General features: G+C 36.2%; 1 protein-coding gene across 11 annotated transcripts in view; it reads right to left on the reverse strand.

Annotated features, from left to right (window-relative positions):
- Positions 1–17760, reverse strand: part of VPS13B (vacuolar protein sorting 13 homolog B) — a 434621-nt gene that overhangs the window by 302013 nt on the left and 114848 nt on the right. The window contains exon 18 of one of the 11 annotated variants that reach the window (XM_071421515.1): positions 8918–9143. The exons of the other annotated variants lie outside the window; for them this stretch is intronic. Coding sequence (XP_071277616.1) covers positions 9028–9143 — 116 coding nt within the window. The 3' untranslated portion in view covers positions 8918–9027. Of the gene's footprint in view, positions 1–8917; positions 9144–17760 lie in introns of those variants that run through there. 11 annotated transcript variants of the gene reach the window in all.

Below are 17760 nucleotides of genomic sequence, written 5' to 3' on the forward strand. Positions count from 1 at the left end.
AAGTAAGGAGCTATTAACTAAATGAAATAACATTGAAGCATAAGTCTTACTGGAATCATGACAAAAAATGTCAAATTATTTTCACAGAAACATATATTTAGGTTTTACATGACTAACACAGAAAAGCTAGTAAACAAATTGAAGCATAAGAGAAACCTCATTTCTTTCCTAAGAGATATTCATCTGTATTCAGTCTCTGCTTAGGCAGTTCTCAGTGAGAATTTCTGGAGTCTGTATTGGGCTTGGTTAGAGAGATGGCACTTCTGAGGAACTCCAAGCTAAAACCAAACTTAATTCCTTCCTCCTTTCAGAAAGAACATAATAGAAGCCACAAAGACCAGCTCTAACTGGCACCAGTCCTATTTCTCACGTTCAAAGCATTGGGAGAGCATAAAGCTTTCACATTCTTATTTGCAATAAAACAGCAGCAACATAGGAACTTCAATATCTCTTTCAATCATTCTGCTTCCTCACACACATCACCTGAAATCACTGGGGTCTTGTGTTTAAGGTTCCCTCCTCCAACCCTCCCACAACTCTCCCACTTCCTTTTTTTAACTGGAAAAACAGAGAAAAAGAGAGGTTTTCCTAAAATGTAGAAGCTGGGGTATAGGTATTTTCTGCGATTTTTCCATAGTAAAATTGAATCTTTGCAACAAAGTACCTCAAGGATCTTCACTGTGCTCACAATTGCATGTTTTAAATCTGTCAACATAATCTACAGACCATATTTTGCAACCCTAATGCACATACACACAGGCTACTATTTTATGACTTCTTCAAAACAGTCATTCAGGCAGCTTATTTTAAGGAACTGTCAAGGTAAATTATTTGGGTGTTTTTTCTAACTCAACTTGATGTAATGTCACAGTTTCTATTCTGATTATCATGGTTATTTATTTTCATGCAACTGTGTCAACCAGTTCTTAGTCTACATTTCACTACTCTAAGAAACTATAGTTCCATCCCCACATGCTCCCATGACTTAAAAGGGCACCAACAGCAGGATTATGGTAGACCTGTCTTGCCTTTAACATATTGTGAACTGGACAGATTTTCTACTGACTTGAGCTTCTGGGCCAGAGCTCCACACATAAGAGAACCCTGTACTTCCTAAAAAACAGCTCTGAATTTATTTTCTCTTCAACCATGGTACTAAAAGAAAAAGTAAATGCATGAAAGCATGAAATTAAGTGACAGACTGAAATACTCCCTAAAGAAGGTCAAGCTGCTTTGTTCTTGGGCAACAATGATAAAATATTTATCAATATAAGTATGTATCATTCTCTTCATCAGAATATAAGCTGCAAAAAGCACATGTTAAAATCTCTCTAACGAATCACTTAAATCCTTAAACTGCCTGTGAACTAACTAAGGTTTCTCCATTACCTAAATACTAAACAAGATGCAGGATCATCATTATAAACAGAGATTTACATATTGCAAAATATTTCCCAGCTTGCTAAAGAATAGCAGCATTTCACCTACAGGGAGAATCATTTTAAAAAGACAAAATCCTGTTCTTTACCTTCCTGCTTCACTATGGCCTTCAAACAGGTCCCCATATGCCCAAAAGCCTCTTGATTTTTCTAAAATCCTTCTTCAAATAGAGAGGTAAATAAGAAAACTGTAGCTCAAAAACTGAAAACTAGCATTGAAGAAAACATAGAACATTTGGAATAATATGCTTAAAGCATTCTAGGTAAGAAGAAGCTTTAAATATTCCTTATTGATGATCTGTTTTAAGTGATTATCTTATTATTTTATCCAGTAAGGTAAAATGTGGTTTTAATTTGGAATGCTCATACAAGAACTAAACAGCTACCACTGAACTGCACAGAATCTCTGAATCATTTACATTGGAAAAGACCTTTAACATCATCAAGTCCAACTGTAAACTTAACACTGCCAAATTCACCAGAAGAAGTAATCAGATGACCAAACACCCTCCTCCAGGTGCTTTTTATAGCGCAGCTGGAGGTGATGTTAGTGAAGATAAGGGTGACAATTTCAACTATGCCTCCCTTCTAGTAATAGGAACATTCCCTTATGGACCTACCGTAACACCCAGTGTGCTGTTTCCACCTGCAATGGTACCTAACACTGGAGCACAGCTGGACAACAATTTGCAAGTGCTGCACACTGACTGCTAAGCTTCACGTGTGATTAGTAATATTTATTTAAACTACTACTACACAGTATTTGCTAAGTTCTTTCAGGATAGAAAATGTGGGGGGAGAGATGTGAATGTCACTAGTAGCAACCACTCTGTGAGAGAAATCTGCCCTGAAAACTGTCCTGGAGTTGGCAGAGGCACAAAGCTGGGCCTGAGTGCTGTGAGAGCAGGGGAACGAGGTGGGAACAGCTCTGCCTCAGCAGCTGCGGGGAAAAACCAGGGCAGCTCAGAAAATGGGTTGTAGACCTGCAAACCAAGGTGGGGCTGTGGAGTGGCAAGCAGCTGTCCCCTGGCATGCCACATGTCAGAGGAGGCCAGGCCTGGGCAACGCAGACAATCCCAAACCCTTCTGCCATAAGGAACCCTGACCACATCCCACACCATCAGACTTCTGCTCCCTGTTGGACTGAGGATCCTTTTGATCTAAATAGCCAACACTTAGAAAAGGAATACCATTTTCCATCTTTAAACATAGACAGGATTGTAAATAACTCTAAAATTTTGATGTGAAAAGTGCAGTTTTGGGCAATTTATTATTATTAACCTCATTGTTGCTAACATTTGGACTATTTAGGCATCAGCAATTATAAGCAGACCTAATTGAAGTCATTATTTTGGATTTGGCAATATGACACTGATCAGGACACAGGATTAAAGTAGCTTTAGTGCTCCTCTTCCTGCTGTTGTAAAAAAGGTTAAAAAAGAAAAGGACTGTTTTCTCTTTCTGCCCAATTCAACAGCTGCATTTCAGATATTCTGTATCATTTGAGACAATTGGTAGAAGCCAAAGTTGATACATTAAAATAAAAATAAAATTTAAATTAATAAAAATTAATATAAAATTAAAATTTTGTCTTCCAAGAAAATGCAAAAAAAACCCTATCAAAATCTAGATTGTAACTTTAGAAAAGCATGTCCTATCAATCCTCAACCTCTGTGTTGTCAGTCGACAAATGCTAGAAGTGACATGCGTACATCTGTATGGGATACAGATAAATAAGAACTTGAGAAACCTGCACAGTAAAGTATTTGAGGCAAGATTCTGAAAAAGATGAAGACAGACAGATAGATAAAGAGCTCACAATTCCCATCCTCAGTAAGACACCCTTTGGTTGGAAACCATGCAGTTGCAATTGGTTCGTTCCATCTCAGTTGTACAAGACTTCTATCCATTTCAAATACAGTAGTTTTCCTGTATCTGAGGCTAATAATAGCTCATGCTAAATGTCAACATGTAAAATATATGAAAACACTTTCACTCATTAGTAAATGCTAACAGGATCTCAAAAATCTGAAATGCATTTTCTATCTAGCCTAGTTCAAATTCAATCCAGGACTAGCTCAAAGGGCTTATCTTCAAACACATTAAGCAAAAAGTGCAATTTATCTTAGGCTCTGGATTAAACTCTACACTTTACAACTCTTCTTTTAGTAAAAAGCTGGGGAGCAACTAAAGAGAAACTTTCTAGGACAGCAAATTGTAGGATGAAAAAACAAATTCTCAGTCAAATCAGAGCTCATCTCAGACCTTATCACCTTCTCTTGCACCTGTGGAGCTCCTTTCTCTAAGGCACATCTACTCAAAGAAACTATTTGGCAACTATAAAACTAATAAATATTTCCTATGAGTCTTGCATTGCCTTTAAAAAGCCTCCTTCACCAGAACAGATTCAAACCTTACAGTGCTATGTAACACACCTACTATGCTAAAGACAAAAAGTGCCAGGTATCACCTGGACCTACACATGATTGTGAGCTTTCCTGTAACACATATGACACCTAGTCACCTGTTTGCTGTCAAACACAATATCCAATCACTGAAATCTCTCACAGGCTCAGTTGGAGCTTATTGAATATAGGACAGCACAGTTATGGACCAGTAAAAAGGTAAACAAGAAGAGGATTCTAGAGGATGGACATAGTAATCCTTTAAGCAGTAAAGAAATTGCAAAGGTTCATAAAGATTCAAAAGAAGGTCAGAAGCGTTCAGTAACAGTATTATCAAAAATAAGAAACATCCAAAGTGTAATCATTAACAGTTAATTTCCTGAGTTGCTAGGCATGGGGGAGAAGCAAAAAAGAATGTTAACATCCCTCAGTTGGGAAGTGAAGAAAGCTCAGAGTCACGTGATTAAAAGATGGACTACAGAGATTGCTGCTACAATCACTTACTGTAAATAAGTAGGAAATTACAGGAAAACAGTCATTCAGATAGGGTGGATAAATAAAATATGACAGAAGTTAAACAGAAAGATTAAAATACAGTAGATCAGTGTTATCATGAAGAATCTTCCCATTAATCTCCTTCTCAGAAAGTATATGCTGCTTTAAATAAAAGGTCCAAGTTTACCCCTTTACAAGTTTTCCATGCACAAAGATGACAAAATTTCACTTTCATTAAAGATGAGGGTTTTTCTAATTGAAGAATCATTCTTATTCACAATTTCTATACCACACTGTTTTTCTTTATATCAATGTACTCCTTCCAACAATCTAATGTAGATTGTTTAGGATATCAACTTTAAAACACAATGCTCTAATTTTAACAAACATGTTTGTATTTTCTTTTAAATGGTCTATGTAACTCCTGAGGACTTAAAGAAAACAATACATTTAGTGTCTGGAATGGCAGTTTCTTACACAAGGAGGATATTAACCTTTAATCCTTGAAATCATTAAAGAAATGTTTGTAGAAATATTTTTAGCCTCTTTATCTGGTCAAAGTACTGGAAGTTAAATCGTGTCTGTACAAACCAATCATTTCACCAGCAGTTTTATATTTCTTTAAAGCCTCATATAAAAAGCACCTGCTTAAAGTGAGTAATGGAGTTTTATATTCATTGCACTTAGGAACAGCGTATGTAACCTATTCCGTTTTCCTCCCTTGTGGAATATATTTCAGCTTATATTGCACAGCACATTACCGATGTGTATAAAGACCCTCTGATCAGCAATTTGGACTGCAGACAGCAACCTGCATGAATACACTTTTTTCCCCTTCCTTAAATACAGTATCCACTTGATTCATCAACACAAATTAAAACCATCCTTTAAAGATGATGATCTCACCTTTACAGTGAATACATGAAGCCCATGCATGGAACACCATAGCAATGGCAGGCTGCAATCTGCAGCGTTCACCCTGCACAATCAACAAGCAATGCACATGCTGTCAGAATTACAAAGAAAGAACCTGGTATATAATCTTTTCTGGGCCAAGAATAGAAAATCTTCATTAGTGTGAATAATTTTTGAAATGTTAAAACCTTGCTGTCTGTTAAGATATAAAAAACAGAAGAAAATCCAAATGCAAGGAGTCTTGTAACACAGCACATATTAAAGACAATTTTACCTAGGAATTTGCATTTTGTCAGAAAACATGAAAAAGGGTACTTCCATGCTATAGCTTATTGAAGCACATGCTTGTGATATCTTCACAGTTGAGAAATTTAAAGAATTTTTTAATTTGGCCTCAGCATCAGGTTTCCCTGCAGAATTTAGTGCTTGATTTCAATAATACTAAGAATTTGAAATAGCTGTACAACAGTAGTCTACAATTATGGCAATACTTATGCTGGATTCAAGTAGGTAATATAGGCATGATTGTAAGAAAATGAACATATTTTAATTTTTTCATTAAGAAAACAACACTGGCGTTTGATGGGACCAAAGTAAGTTTTGTAAACACTTTTGCATGATTATCCACTGTATTCATTAAATCACTGTAATACATATTACACACAAAGTACATTGATTTCCATGTATTTCAAAGCAGAATGATTTATCCCCTATGCAAAGAATCAAATCATCACAAAAGCAGATGCTACTTTACAGTAGACAGTCACTTTCTGCCTCTTCCTCCACCCACAATCTCTATCTGCTGGTAAGTTTTAAGTAACGTGGAAAATAAATTTGCCAGAACTTAAACTAGGCATAGAATTACCCATCAATATGACTGCATGTAAGTACTTACTCACTGAACTAAACAGGAAGAAGGGCTATATTACATTAGCTTGATTAGTACCTCATGGAAGGCTGCAGAAGTTTTGAGGTCAAGGCAAGTTTACTGAGCCCATGAGAAGTGGAAGGAATAGATATTCTATAGTCATACATCTGAGGTAATTTCTGTGATTGGGCAATTGGATATTTTCTAATTTATTGTAATTAGGTTAGCACTACAGGACGCTTGTTTGCTACAAATTTCTTACACTGATATACTTGGTACAGTAAATCTTGGTAAATCTACCCAATATTAAAATATCTCAGAAAGAGAGGACTTCAAAGTTAAAATTAAATCCTGCTAAATCTTCACATTATCTTTGAATGATAACCAAAGGAGATTTTGAAAAGAGGAAAAAAGTCAAATTTTTAAGACAGAAGAATAATACTACAAACTTACTGTTTTTACAATGCTGTTTCTTTTCCCAATTAGACTTCCTTAGCATAACTAAAAATCTGTAATAAATGTTCTTATAGGTATTATACCTAGCTTAGTTTATAAAAAGGAGTACTATATGAATACCAGTTGCATGCTTTTCAACAAAAGGATGTAAACTTATTTAGCGATCTGTTTTCTCTTTCATCTTATCTCTAGTTTCTGTGTAGATTTATAATGCTCATTGTTTCCAATTTTAACAAATCACCTAATGGCAGAAAGGAAAATATGTTAACCTTGGAATTATTTGCAGTTGTAGAAATCCCTTTTGTCTGGCTCATGCAAGGCCTGCAATCTGTTTTAAACACAGATTGTCTGTCTTTTGTCTGACAGCCACCAAGCTGCACAAATTACTTTCTGCCTGTTCACCTGTTTGCAGCTGTGTCTGTAAGCTAAGGATTCTGAAGTTTGACTTGAGCAACCACTCCAGGATTGATGACATGTGCTGCTGATAAACTGAGCAATTTGAAGAAATTACTGGCTAAACTTATTGAAAGACATCTGTGCATGAGCTGAGAACTAGAAGCCTTCAGTTGTGTGTTTGCAACCTGCAGCGGCGGCAATCTGTTTGAAGTGATATCCTTCCATAACAGAGCTGGTCTTGCCACAAAATAACTGAACCATCTTTGCAACATATTTCTTCACCCAACAACAGAATTCTGCTCTTTTGGTCTTGAATACACCTCCTAAATAGAGGATATAACAACAATTAAGACTTCCTATACTCATCTAGCAGAAGTAACATCTTTTGAAGTGTTTCCATTTTTCACCGAGATCTGGCATTCTGTGTTGTTTCCCAGCCCTCTCTGCTCACAGACTCGTTCTCAGCAGTTAATGCTGGTTTGAGCATCTCACAGGCACCCTTATTATATCAGCCAGGAGGACATGCCTAGGCAGTCATTTGGGGGTACAGCTCAACTCTTCAGCTAACTCATAGTAATGCCTGAGGTTTGTGCTCTAAAATTCAGTCATCAAAAAAACTCTATTTCTAAACCATGTAAACCTGGATAATGTTTGAGCTTCTGGGGGATACTTGCAGATGTTCATTTTAAGCACAAGAAGTCCAAGACAGCACTCTCAGGGTGAGCATGTGCATGCATATGTGTATACGTATGAAATTCTTTTGCTTTGAAAAAAACCCCACCAGCCTTTTGAGCTGTGTGTGATGGCTAGCCAGTTCTAAGCTGTGCACTACATTTAGCAAAATACATTCTTAAGTCCTTTGGGACACATTCTATAGTGATATAATTCAATTATGCTCCCATTTCCTTTGTTCTTACACATGTAGCATAAATGCATTTCGAGTCTACATTGGGACAAAGCAGAATTCTGCACATCTCCAAGTGTTTTAGTAGCCCAGAATAAACAATAAATTAAAGACATTACTAAAATTGCTTCACACAGTAATGTGAAAAAGATTAATTGAAGGAAAAGTGTGTTAAGCCTAAAAAAGTAGCTAAGTGCTTAGAGAACTTCCAGTAAGTAGTCAAAAGCACAAAAGCTGTCCACTTTCACATCTGCACATTAACCCTCTCCCCCCTCAAGCCTTCATTTTAGACATTTAAAAAGGATTAAGCATGCAGTACTTAAGTACCCAAAGCAAACTATTAATTTCACCTTGTTGTCTTTACAACCACTTCATGTCAAAAGCCAAGCTACTGACTAAAATCATCAAACTATCAGAACTCGTGTCTGTGCTATTTGTTAGCTTCAGCAAATGAAATCAGTGCTTCCATTTTCATTTCTTTAGTCTTCGGAAGCAATTAAAGTTACCTTTAATTTTTTTTCACAAACAAGGTTTACTAACAATTATAACCATTTTCAAAATACATATTACATTTGATGAAAAGTTATTACTGTGCTCAAGAACATTTGAAAATAGGAAAGCAAAGCTTTCAAGTTAAAGCAGCTATATAATTTGGGCTTTCACATTTCAGAACCCATAAACTGGATTCACCACAGAGCTGAAGTGACTTCCTGGAAAAAAGAATATATAGCATAGCGTATGTGCATACAATAAATCAAGTCCTGATTATGTGCAGCTAAAAACTATACATCAGCAACAATAAAACCTTTAGAATACCATGCTACAGCAGATATCTAAGTAAATACAGCACGTCTTTATCTTTAGCATCTATGCATATTGTGCGTTTGAGCATTTTTAATGTCAGCTTTTATTTTAAAAGAGCTAAGTCGTGAGAACATTCTTATGTACCACTTCATAACTCTGACACTGAGTATGTATAAAAAGATTAGCCTTTATTTGGTATAAAATCAGTTGGCAGTTTTACATCTGTGCAATGCAACATAAATACCCCAGCTGGCATCTCAAGCTCACACACATATGGACTTCAAAACAGAAACTTCCTTATTTGCAGCACTGCCAGGGTAATTTTGTATACTCTGCATACTACAGCTATTTGTCAGGCCCCTGCAGGTGTGCACTGCACATAAACACACAGCTGTAGTCTAGCAAGCCAAGTGTTCCATCAAACACATAAAGGGAGACCTCAGCAGCTGGATTAGTCATCCCTGCAACAGGTCCAGAGAGAACAATATGGGTTAGTATTTTTGGAAAAGCATGGATGGTAAATTTATGATTATGCTGGCCTTACCAAATAACTGCTGGATTGTGTCATTTTTATGCAATGTCTACTTATTAAAGTTTTTGTTAGAATGGCTGGAACAGACCGAATATTTTTTAGTTTTTAATATAAACAATAAGGTAGTTTATGTATAAAATAGTTTATTGAGTGCAAAAATGTTAAAAGGTTTTCATGCTAGTGGTTGGTTTTTGACAGATGTTACAATTATTTGCATTGGCTTTAACAGACAAATCGCTGGAATCAATTATAGTTAGTATATCAAAGTTTCTTACTAGTTATATATTATGCTTTGTCACATTTACTATAGCCACATAGGATTTTTCTATTCCTTTTTTGCTTAGATCACAGGTGAATTCCTAAAAACACTTGATAAAGAGAAGTGCAGAATGAAAACTACTGTGATTAACTTGCTTATTTAAACTGATTTTAACAAATTTTAAAACTCAACTAAAATTACTTTCTCTCAGTACTGTGTAGAAGACATCAGCATCCAGAGAATTTCATGGTGGTCATACAGATGTTAAAAATATTTTAATCAACCAGAAAAAGCAGTAAACTTAATTTTATGCAAGTTTCCTTTAAGAAACTTCATATGTCAGAATCAAGAATAAAAAGAATCAGTTAGAAAATGAACACAATTTTTAAAACCATTTGCCATCTATTTATTCAGAACAGTCACTGTATGGTATGTATTTCAGCATTTAAAAATTGCCTCAGAAAAGATGAGAAACTATGAAGGCTATCAGGACTAATCCTGGATTAATTTCATCCATTAAACCTTGAGTTTAAATATGCAGGCACCTGTGCTTGCTTCTCTTTGGGTGTTTGTTTGGAAACACAAAAATTTACCAGACCTTGCATACTGCTCTCTTTTCTGATGGTGACATGTTTACACACTCATAACAGCTCTTTCAAATTTCTTGTGCTGAGGGGAAGACATGAATTCAACACCTTGGTACAGTAGACATTGACTGGCACTGAGAACATAACCACGTCGTTCCTTGCATAGACCAGGACTTCAGCAGCACCTGGGAACACTATGAGCAGGAATCCATTCCCAACTGCCCCTGCTTCATTAAGTTAATTGCATCATTTCCAGAAAGAAGAGAAGGGGCTTCCTAAAGGTCATTTTTCTAAACATGACCTAATGACATTTCAAGACCGTGTATGTGTCATCCACCAGTAATATCACTACTGGGGGCTCAGAAATGTACATGAAGGTTATGTTAATATTATGGTAACATAAGATCTAATCATTATAATTACTGATACGTAACTAATAACAACATAGTCATTTCCTCATGTGTGTAAAGGTAGCTTATTTATTTAAGCCAAACAGGTCGTTGTAAATGCAGACTCAGATGAACGGTACTAAGAATGACCAGACTCAGAACTATAAGGCATATTCAGTATAAAAAGCCACTAAAACATGTCATAACAAAATCAAAAAGAAACACTTCAAAACAAAAAATTGTCATTTAGAATACAGAGGGTATAAATTAACACATACAGGTAACCAGGGCAACCACCAAACCACAGATGAAATGCAAAGAGTAGATTATTTCATTTCCTCATTAAAAATGCTGGGTGACAGAGACACACAGGGACATGGGCTGCGTTAGGCTCAGCTCATCCCAGGGGACAGACACACAGCAGAACATGGGCTCTGTTAGGCTCAGCTCATCCCAGGGGACAGAGAGACAGCAGAACATAGGCTCTGTTAGGCTCAGCTCAGCCCAGCAGACAGAGACACAGCAGAACATAGGCTCTGTTAGGCTCAGCTCAGCCCAGCAGACAGAGACACAGGGGAACACGGGCTCTGTTAGGCTCAGCTCAGCCCAGCAGACAGAGACACGGGGGAACACGGGCTTTGTTAGGCTCAGCTCAGCCCAGCAGACAGAGACACAGGGGAACACGGGCTCTGTTAGGCTCAGCTCAGCCCAGCAGACAGAGACACGGGGGAACACGGGCTCTGTTAGGCTCAGCTCAGCCCAGCAGACAGAGACACGGGGGAACACGGGCTCTGTTAGGCTCAGCTCAGCCCAGCAGACAGAGACACGGGGGAACACGGGCTTTGTTAGGCTCAGCTCATCCCAGCGGACAAAGACACAGGGGAACATAGGCTCTGTTAGGCTCAGCTCATCCCAGCAGACAGAGACACAGGGGAACACAGGCTCTGTTAGGCTCAGCTCAGTCCAGCAGACAGCAGGAGGGGCCACTTCCTGCCCCATTATACTAAAGGGCTTCATACATGTGTAGTTTATCACAAGGCTGAGCTTTTATGATCTCTGAGCTTTTGTTCTTGCACTCTGTCCCAGCAGGAGGCTCGGGCTTGTCTGTTAGAGTGTGTTATCTCTACACAGGAATTATACTTCTCAAACCAGGCAGAGGACGAACAGCACTTGGCAGAAGAAATGGAGTTTTCCCACCCTGGTATTCTCAGCATTCCCAGCAGAAAGGTCACTTGAGAAAACTTTCTATCCTCCTTGCCATTCTTCCACTTTTAACCCTTTTCTTCCAACACAGGGTAAATATAAACGGCAAAGTTAATCATTCCTTTTCATGGAAATAACTACCTTTCCAAATCAAACTAGAAAATTTTTAACTTCAGAGATACATATTTTGTACCCATCTTGGATCAACAGCCTACACAATAGACTCACAAAGCTTTAACAATGGAATTACTAATCTGGTAAACTGAAGACAGAGCCCATATCAAAGATATATTAACAAATGGAATATGGCATAAACTGACTGATGGTTTGAAGGCAAAGTTTTGAAGATTTAATGGTATACTACACCACTGATGAAAAAACTACATTCAATAGAACAATAATTTCTTTATTAAAATGCTCTATAACCTTAGTAAGTGTTTACAAGAAATCAGTTAGCCCTACCTCAAATAAAAACTTAAAGTACATTTCTTGAAAAACAGCTAAAAATGACCACAATATTATTGAGCAAAATATTGTGATGCCCATAAAGCAAAACTGTGCCTTTCCAGAAATGTGACTTCTCAGGACATCTTTAAGAAAGTGTTTTTGTAAATGTTACAAAAAATTGTAAAAGAGGAATTAGACATTTTGAGTAATAATATTATGCAGTGAATTATAAGAGAATATAAATTTAAGAGAGAAAGAGAGCAAGGAGAAGGACAAGGGCATTGGTGAGGGCTGGCATGTCCTAGTGAGACAGAAGACAAGGAAGAAGAGCCCTGAACACTCTCATAGTAGTAGGGCTCTGCAAAAGAGGAAGTCCATAAAAGCCAGCAGAACAGCAGGACCTACTTCTCTGAGCAGACTAAATGTAGAACTTGGCTTAGCCTTGTTCTATGGATGGATTTGAACATTGTCTGAGCCCTCCAAGATGACGTGTTCCAATTTAAAAAAGATCTGAGCACGTCATGAGGCAACTTTCCCTTAGACTGTTCCCAAAGAACTGCATTCCAATACAACTAAATCAAACCATAGACCCTCTTCTTTATCTAGAGATCTCAGGTAAGTGAAGCACTTTCAACAAGAGCTCTTTTCCAGGAAGAAAAATGAACTTATTTGAACTAATGGATAGGGAAACAATTCTTATGATGAAAGATGTGTCTATACAGCTACATGGCAGGGATGACTATATTATTTTTGCTTGCACAAGTCAAACCATATTTAGACCTTCTTCACAATCAAATCATCTATAGTTTTATTTTCTTTTAATTTAAAACTCATATTCAAAAATTTGTCTGCCTTAGCTGGCTGGCATTTTAGGTACAGTTGTATTATGCATGTCTTAATCAGATCCTGCCTAAGAATGTATGAAACCCTTAGAAACAAACAACACCCCAAATATCTAAGGAAATAAAGTCATTTTTGGAATTCATTTTTTGCTTCAGATAGCATGCCATTAAAAAAAATTAAATTAATAAAAAATTAAAGTATAGAAGAGCAACAGTTGGGAAGTACTCAAGAATATTGATCAACAGCACTACCTAGTAAGAGCATTTCATGTCTCCAAAATTTTTATGCATTTATTTTGCAAGACATTCCTGTGTAATGTTAAGCCAGCAGACCTTCATAATTCAGTGATGTAGATATGTCTTGCCTGCTGCTAGAAAACAACAAGCTATTACTGAAACAGCAACAGAAGATTCTTGCAGTTAATTGATGCTACACATTAAAGAAGAGAATGATAAACAATTACTGGGAGGATACAATGGTTTCCCAAATTAAAGTTTGAGACTCAGCAGTGACAAATTTTAGAACACATCATCACTAACAAATTTAGTCTTCCGTGAGAAACAACAGAAAGTATTTTCCCTGTTTGCAAAGCCTATCTACTGAAAAAGATGGACTGTGAAGAGATACATTCCATTTACACAAATGGATACAAATGCAACAGTGGTAAAAATACTTTGTATTACAGAGAAACACAGGAAAGAAGTGCAACATGTTCTACAACTATGGTCGTTATTTTAGTCAAATTTTATCTTGGTAAACATTAGAATTGAAAAGCCACCCTTTATTTAAACACTTGAGAAATGCATACTTACTGTATCTCCAAAACATTTTAAAAACCTAATAACTGATAAAGAACTTCCTATATTGAGAACTATACTACTGTTGCCCAAGCAGCTGAAGCAACATTACCCAACTGTAACCAATTCCAGACCCCTCTGGGCATCACACAAACCATGCTCACTTTTCTCTCCATTCCTACCTTCCCTTTTTTCCCCCCATTTTTCTTAAAATACAAGCTATTTTATAGGGTGACTGTAATATGATACTATGATCATTGCTGATTGCAGTTAGAAACAGACCCTTCTAATCCAGCTGCTCTCCACTTCAACAAATGCCATTTAAAAGCTACTTCATAAAAACATTATTGCTTCATACTTAAAAGACATTAAGTCAAGATTTTGGAAATTCCATTCACTTGATTGTATCAGCAAGTGTACTATATGCTAGATTTATCATTAAAGCAAAATCCATGAGAACTGTTTTCCAGACTTCAGTTAATGCTCTTCTGACACATTTGGCCAATGAAAGGGATGAAAACCAGTAGTGCTTTGAAGCAATAGCCAGTAAATGCCGCTGTGGTTCACCAAGAGTGGGATGCACAACATATTAGACCACAGTTAATGAAATTAAACCAGTTCTTATGTTTTTAAAATGTGTCATGTATTACTTACTTGGAAACTACACAACTGCTTCATCTTTGAGATTTTACTCTTTTTTTTTGGTAGTAAATTGTATCTCTTACATCTACCGTTAATTGAATCAGTAAGCAACAACCACTGTTTTGTATTTTATAATACTATTTAAGGCAAAATAACTTGATAAATAAACTACATATTCTTTTTTTTTCCACACTAAAATGGAGTTCTAACTTCATGTTCCTTAGTCAAACATCCAGGGGTAAGATTTCTGTGAGGAAAAGAGGATAAAGTATTTGCATACCACCTACTTGTATCAGATGTGCATTGATAAATAATTTCCTTTCATAACATGCCCTTACCTAAAATGTGGATTTCATTTAATGCTTTCTTGAGAGAAAAAAAATTCTCATGGGAAATATTTTGGTGAAATACATTTCTAAAGCTCTAAGTCCAATCAAGTACAATTTTTTCAACAAACAAAAGAAGAGATTTATTTACCAAAATAAAATACTGTTTGTCTTCTATTATCCTGAAGTCTTGAAGAACCAAACAGATAATTAATCTTAAAAACCCATTTACTTCCCTAGCACTGCTACTATTTACATATTAACTACAAATCTATGGTTAAAGCCCAGGTAAATTAAATCCTTAAAGACAACTACATTTCTCCATTATATAACAACACATTGCATATTCTCTTATTTGCATCAATAAAGCTATGAAAAATATCATTTTTCCCCTGGACTCACAGAAGAAAATTAATTTCTTTTTAGCAGTCCAACTAGCTGTTGCCTTAAGCTAAGAACTCAACTCTCCTAAGCCCTTTAAACTCTCCAAATGCAGCTCTTCACACGCTGCATTTTAGCAAGTTAATTTATGACTGAGCAATGTTAACTAATAAACTTTTCCAATTTAGCATAACTAGTCAACAGTAAACTGAGGGATGGTCAATAGTCCAGGTCATTTTTACATTGCCCCACCATAAGGAGCCACTACTATTCCTCCAGAGGGACTATCATGCCACAATTTTGCTAGTTATAGTCATCAGCAGAGTGAGAAGATCTGTATGTGAGAGATAAGTCATGAAATAGCATCAAAACCAACCTGTAAGAGAAAAAACAAATGGCAACAGCTCTTCTGCTGGTTCAAATCAGAAGAGCTACTGTCTTCTGTTTGCTAGAGACACTTTACTACATATTTGGAAAAAAACTATTATAAAGATTAGAACTCTGATACTGGGAGGTGGAGTGGTGGAATGAGGAAATAAAGATAGGGGGCCTTCCATTAATCAAACTTTTTTTCAGACAAATCACTTTTCCCACACAAAACCATTAAAAACTCAACAATGAAACTCTCAATTCAGTGTCCAATAATAAGAATATAATTTCTTTATCTATTAAAAAAGAAATATCCTAAAGACAAATCAAATGGGATTATTGAACTGCCCTTATTAGCAGAAGCACTGAATAACATTGGCTTTTAACACAAGTTACACTGCACACCCAAGTGGTAGTGAAGTTCAGATCACATACCCTCATTTCCATAATCATTTTCATATGCCTAGAATGCATTAAATACAATACCATCTTAAAAATGAAAAGCAGACATTCCTTTGGAAATTAATTCAGTATTTAGCACATCATAGAAAATATTTCCTCTTTTTACAATGCAGAAAAATGGAACATAATAAATACTACAAGGATGTTTGTTATTTCATTTGCCTCAATTTTGTCCTATAGGCACAAGCATACCCTGCTACAACTGTGGAAAGATTACATTCATGTCTAGAACACTGTATTCTAACATGGCACCTTCTTCACCAAGCATTTTCACAGACCTCACAGTAACTATTCCTGCCCAATACTCTCCAGCCACTTCCCAGAAAGCAGTACACACCACATAATATTTCCCCTTATGAGATTCTTTTCTCACAAACAAGAACATAAGCCTGCTTTTAATGGATATTCATATCTTCATTTCATATATGCTAGCATTACAGAGGTTAGAGCTACAGAGCCCATGCAAGAGCACTAACTGACTTTTGGAGAGGATAAAATCCTTCCTTAGTCTACATCTGGATTATCCACATTCAAGTTAATTCTGCTCTGAGAATGATGTTTATGGAACAAAACTAAAATTACTGCATCTGTAACAGTGGTATTCCTGCTCATTTGTAATTATTACTTCCAGAGATGAGCCTGTGGTTCTCAGGATGGCAAATTGAGCTCGACTACTAAACCCTTCATTGTGAAGAACTCTATTATTTCTTCTGGATAAACAGGATTTCTTATGAGAAGTCACCAAAGAATTAAAGGTAAGTCAAGCTAAGTGACATTCCACCCAACAATCAAAAAAGTCACATAAAATTAAGCTGTAACTTACATCTTCTTTCAGGACTTTCCATTATGCTACTACAGCACACAAGAACGGGAATTATCTTTGCAGTGCTAAGAAGCCCCTACTCTGCAAATGAATAATGAACCACAGTAATGAAACTTCAAATGACATGCATACAAGCAAGGGAGCAAGGGAATAATTCTCTTTAAGTTCAATTATATCACAGAATAAATAAAAAATTCTCCAATGACATCACATTGCATTAGCTACCACTTGGAGTGAATACGTAACACTTTATAGTGTAGATCCCAGGACTTCAGACAATGTCAATAAATACAGGAAATAAATTTTTTCAACACACCAACCAGAATAGATAATTAATAATCAGACATATGGTTGAAATTAATTCCTAGAGGAAATAGTAACTAATAAACTTCTCACAGAGTACACAGAAGTGATGTGTAGATCAGCTAGATGAAATGGCAACTGATGTTGAACACTAACTTTCAGTAGGCTTCATTCTGTCACAGGAAACTACACATCTGCCATTACATTCACAGGTGGAAAGATTTGGAAAATCTTGCTAGTGCAAAATAATTCATAGCAGCAGGAGAAAATGCATAAAGGACATAAAATACTTACAACAGGACATCAAGGAAAGAGAAATTAACATGATTTGGGAAAGACTATTTACCCCAGACAGTGATTCAAATAAAAAGAAATTTAAATTTTTCTAACAAAGTGAAGCTACCCTAAGAGTACACATACTACCCTAACAAGTCTTTAAAAGGTATTTGAATCTTAATATGTCCATACTGATATGGACACACATAAATCCGATGCATAAAAAAAAGACAAGACATAGATTTAAAAAAATAATAATTCCTTATACCAAAAAAAAATTATTTCTTCTGTTAAGCACATCATCAATTTAGGGTAAGGCAAATAAAAAGATGAGGAATAATCTTTCTGATGATCAAATTTTGTTTCTCCAGAAGACAGTTATTAATGTTAAAAATAGAGGTTGCTAGCAATTTTAAAAACCTACTAATTTAGAATTACT

The sequence above is a fragment of the Agelaius tricolor genome, unplaced genomic scaffold (genome assembly GCF_023055355.1).
Source record: "Agelaius tricolor isolate 1412-34295 unplaced genomic scaffold, bAgeTri1.0.p SCAF_2, whole genome shotgun sequence".
NCBI lineage: Eukaryota > Metazoa > Chordata > Aves > Passeriformes > Icteridae > Agelaius > Agelaius tricolor.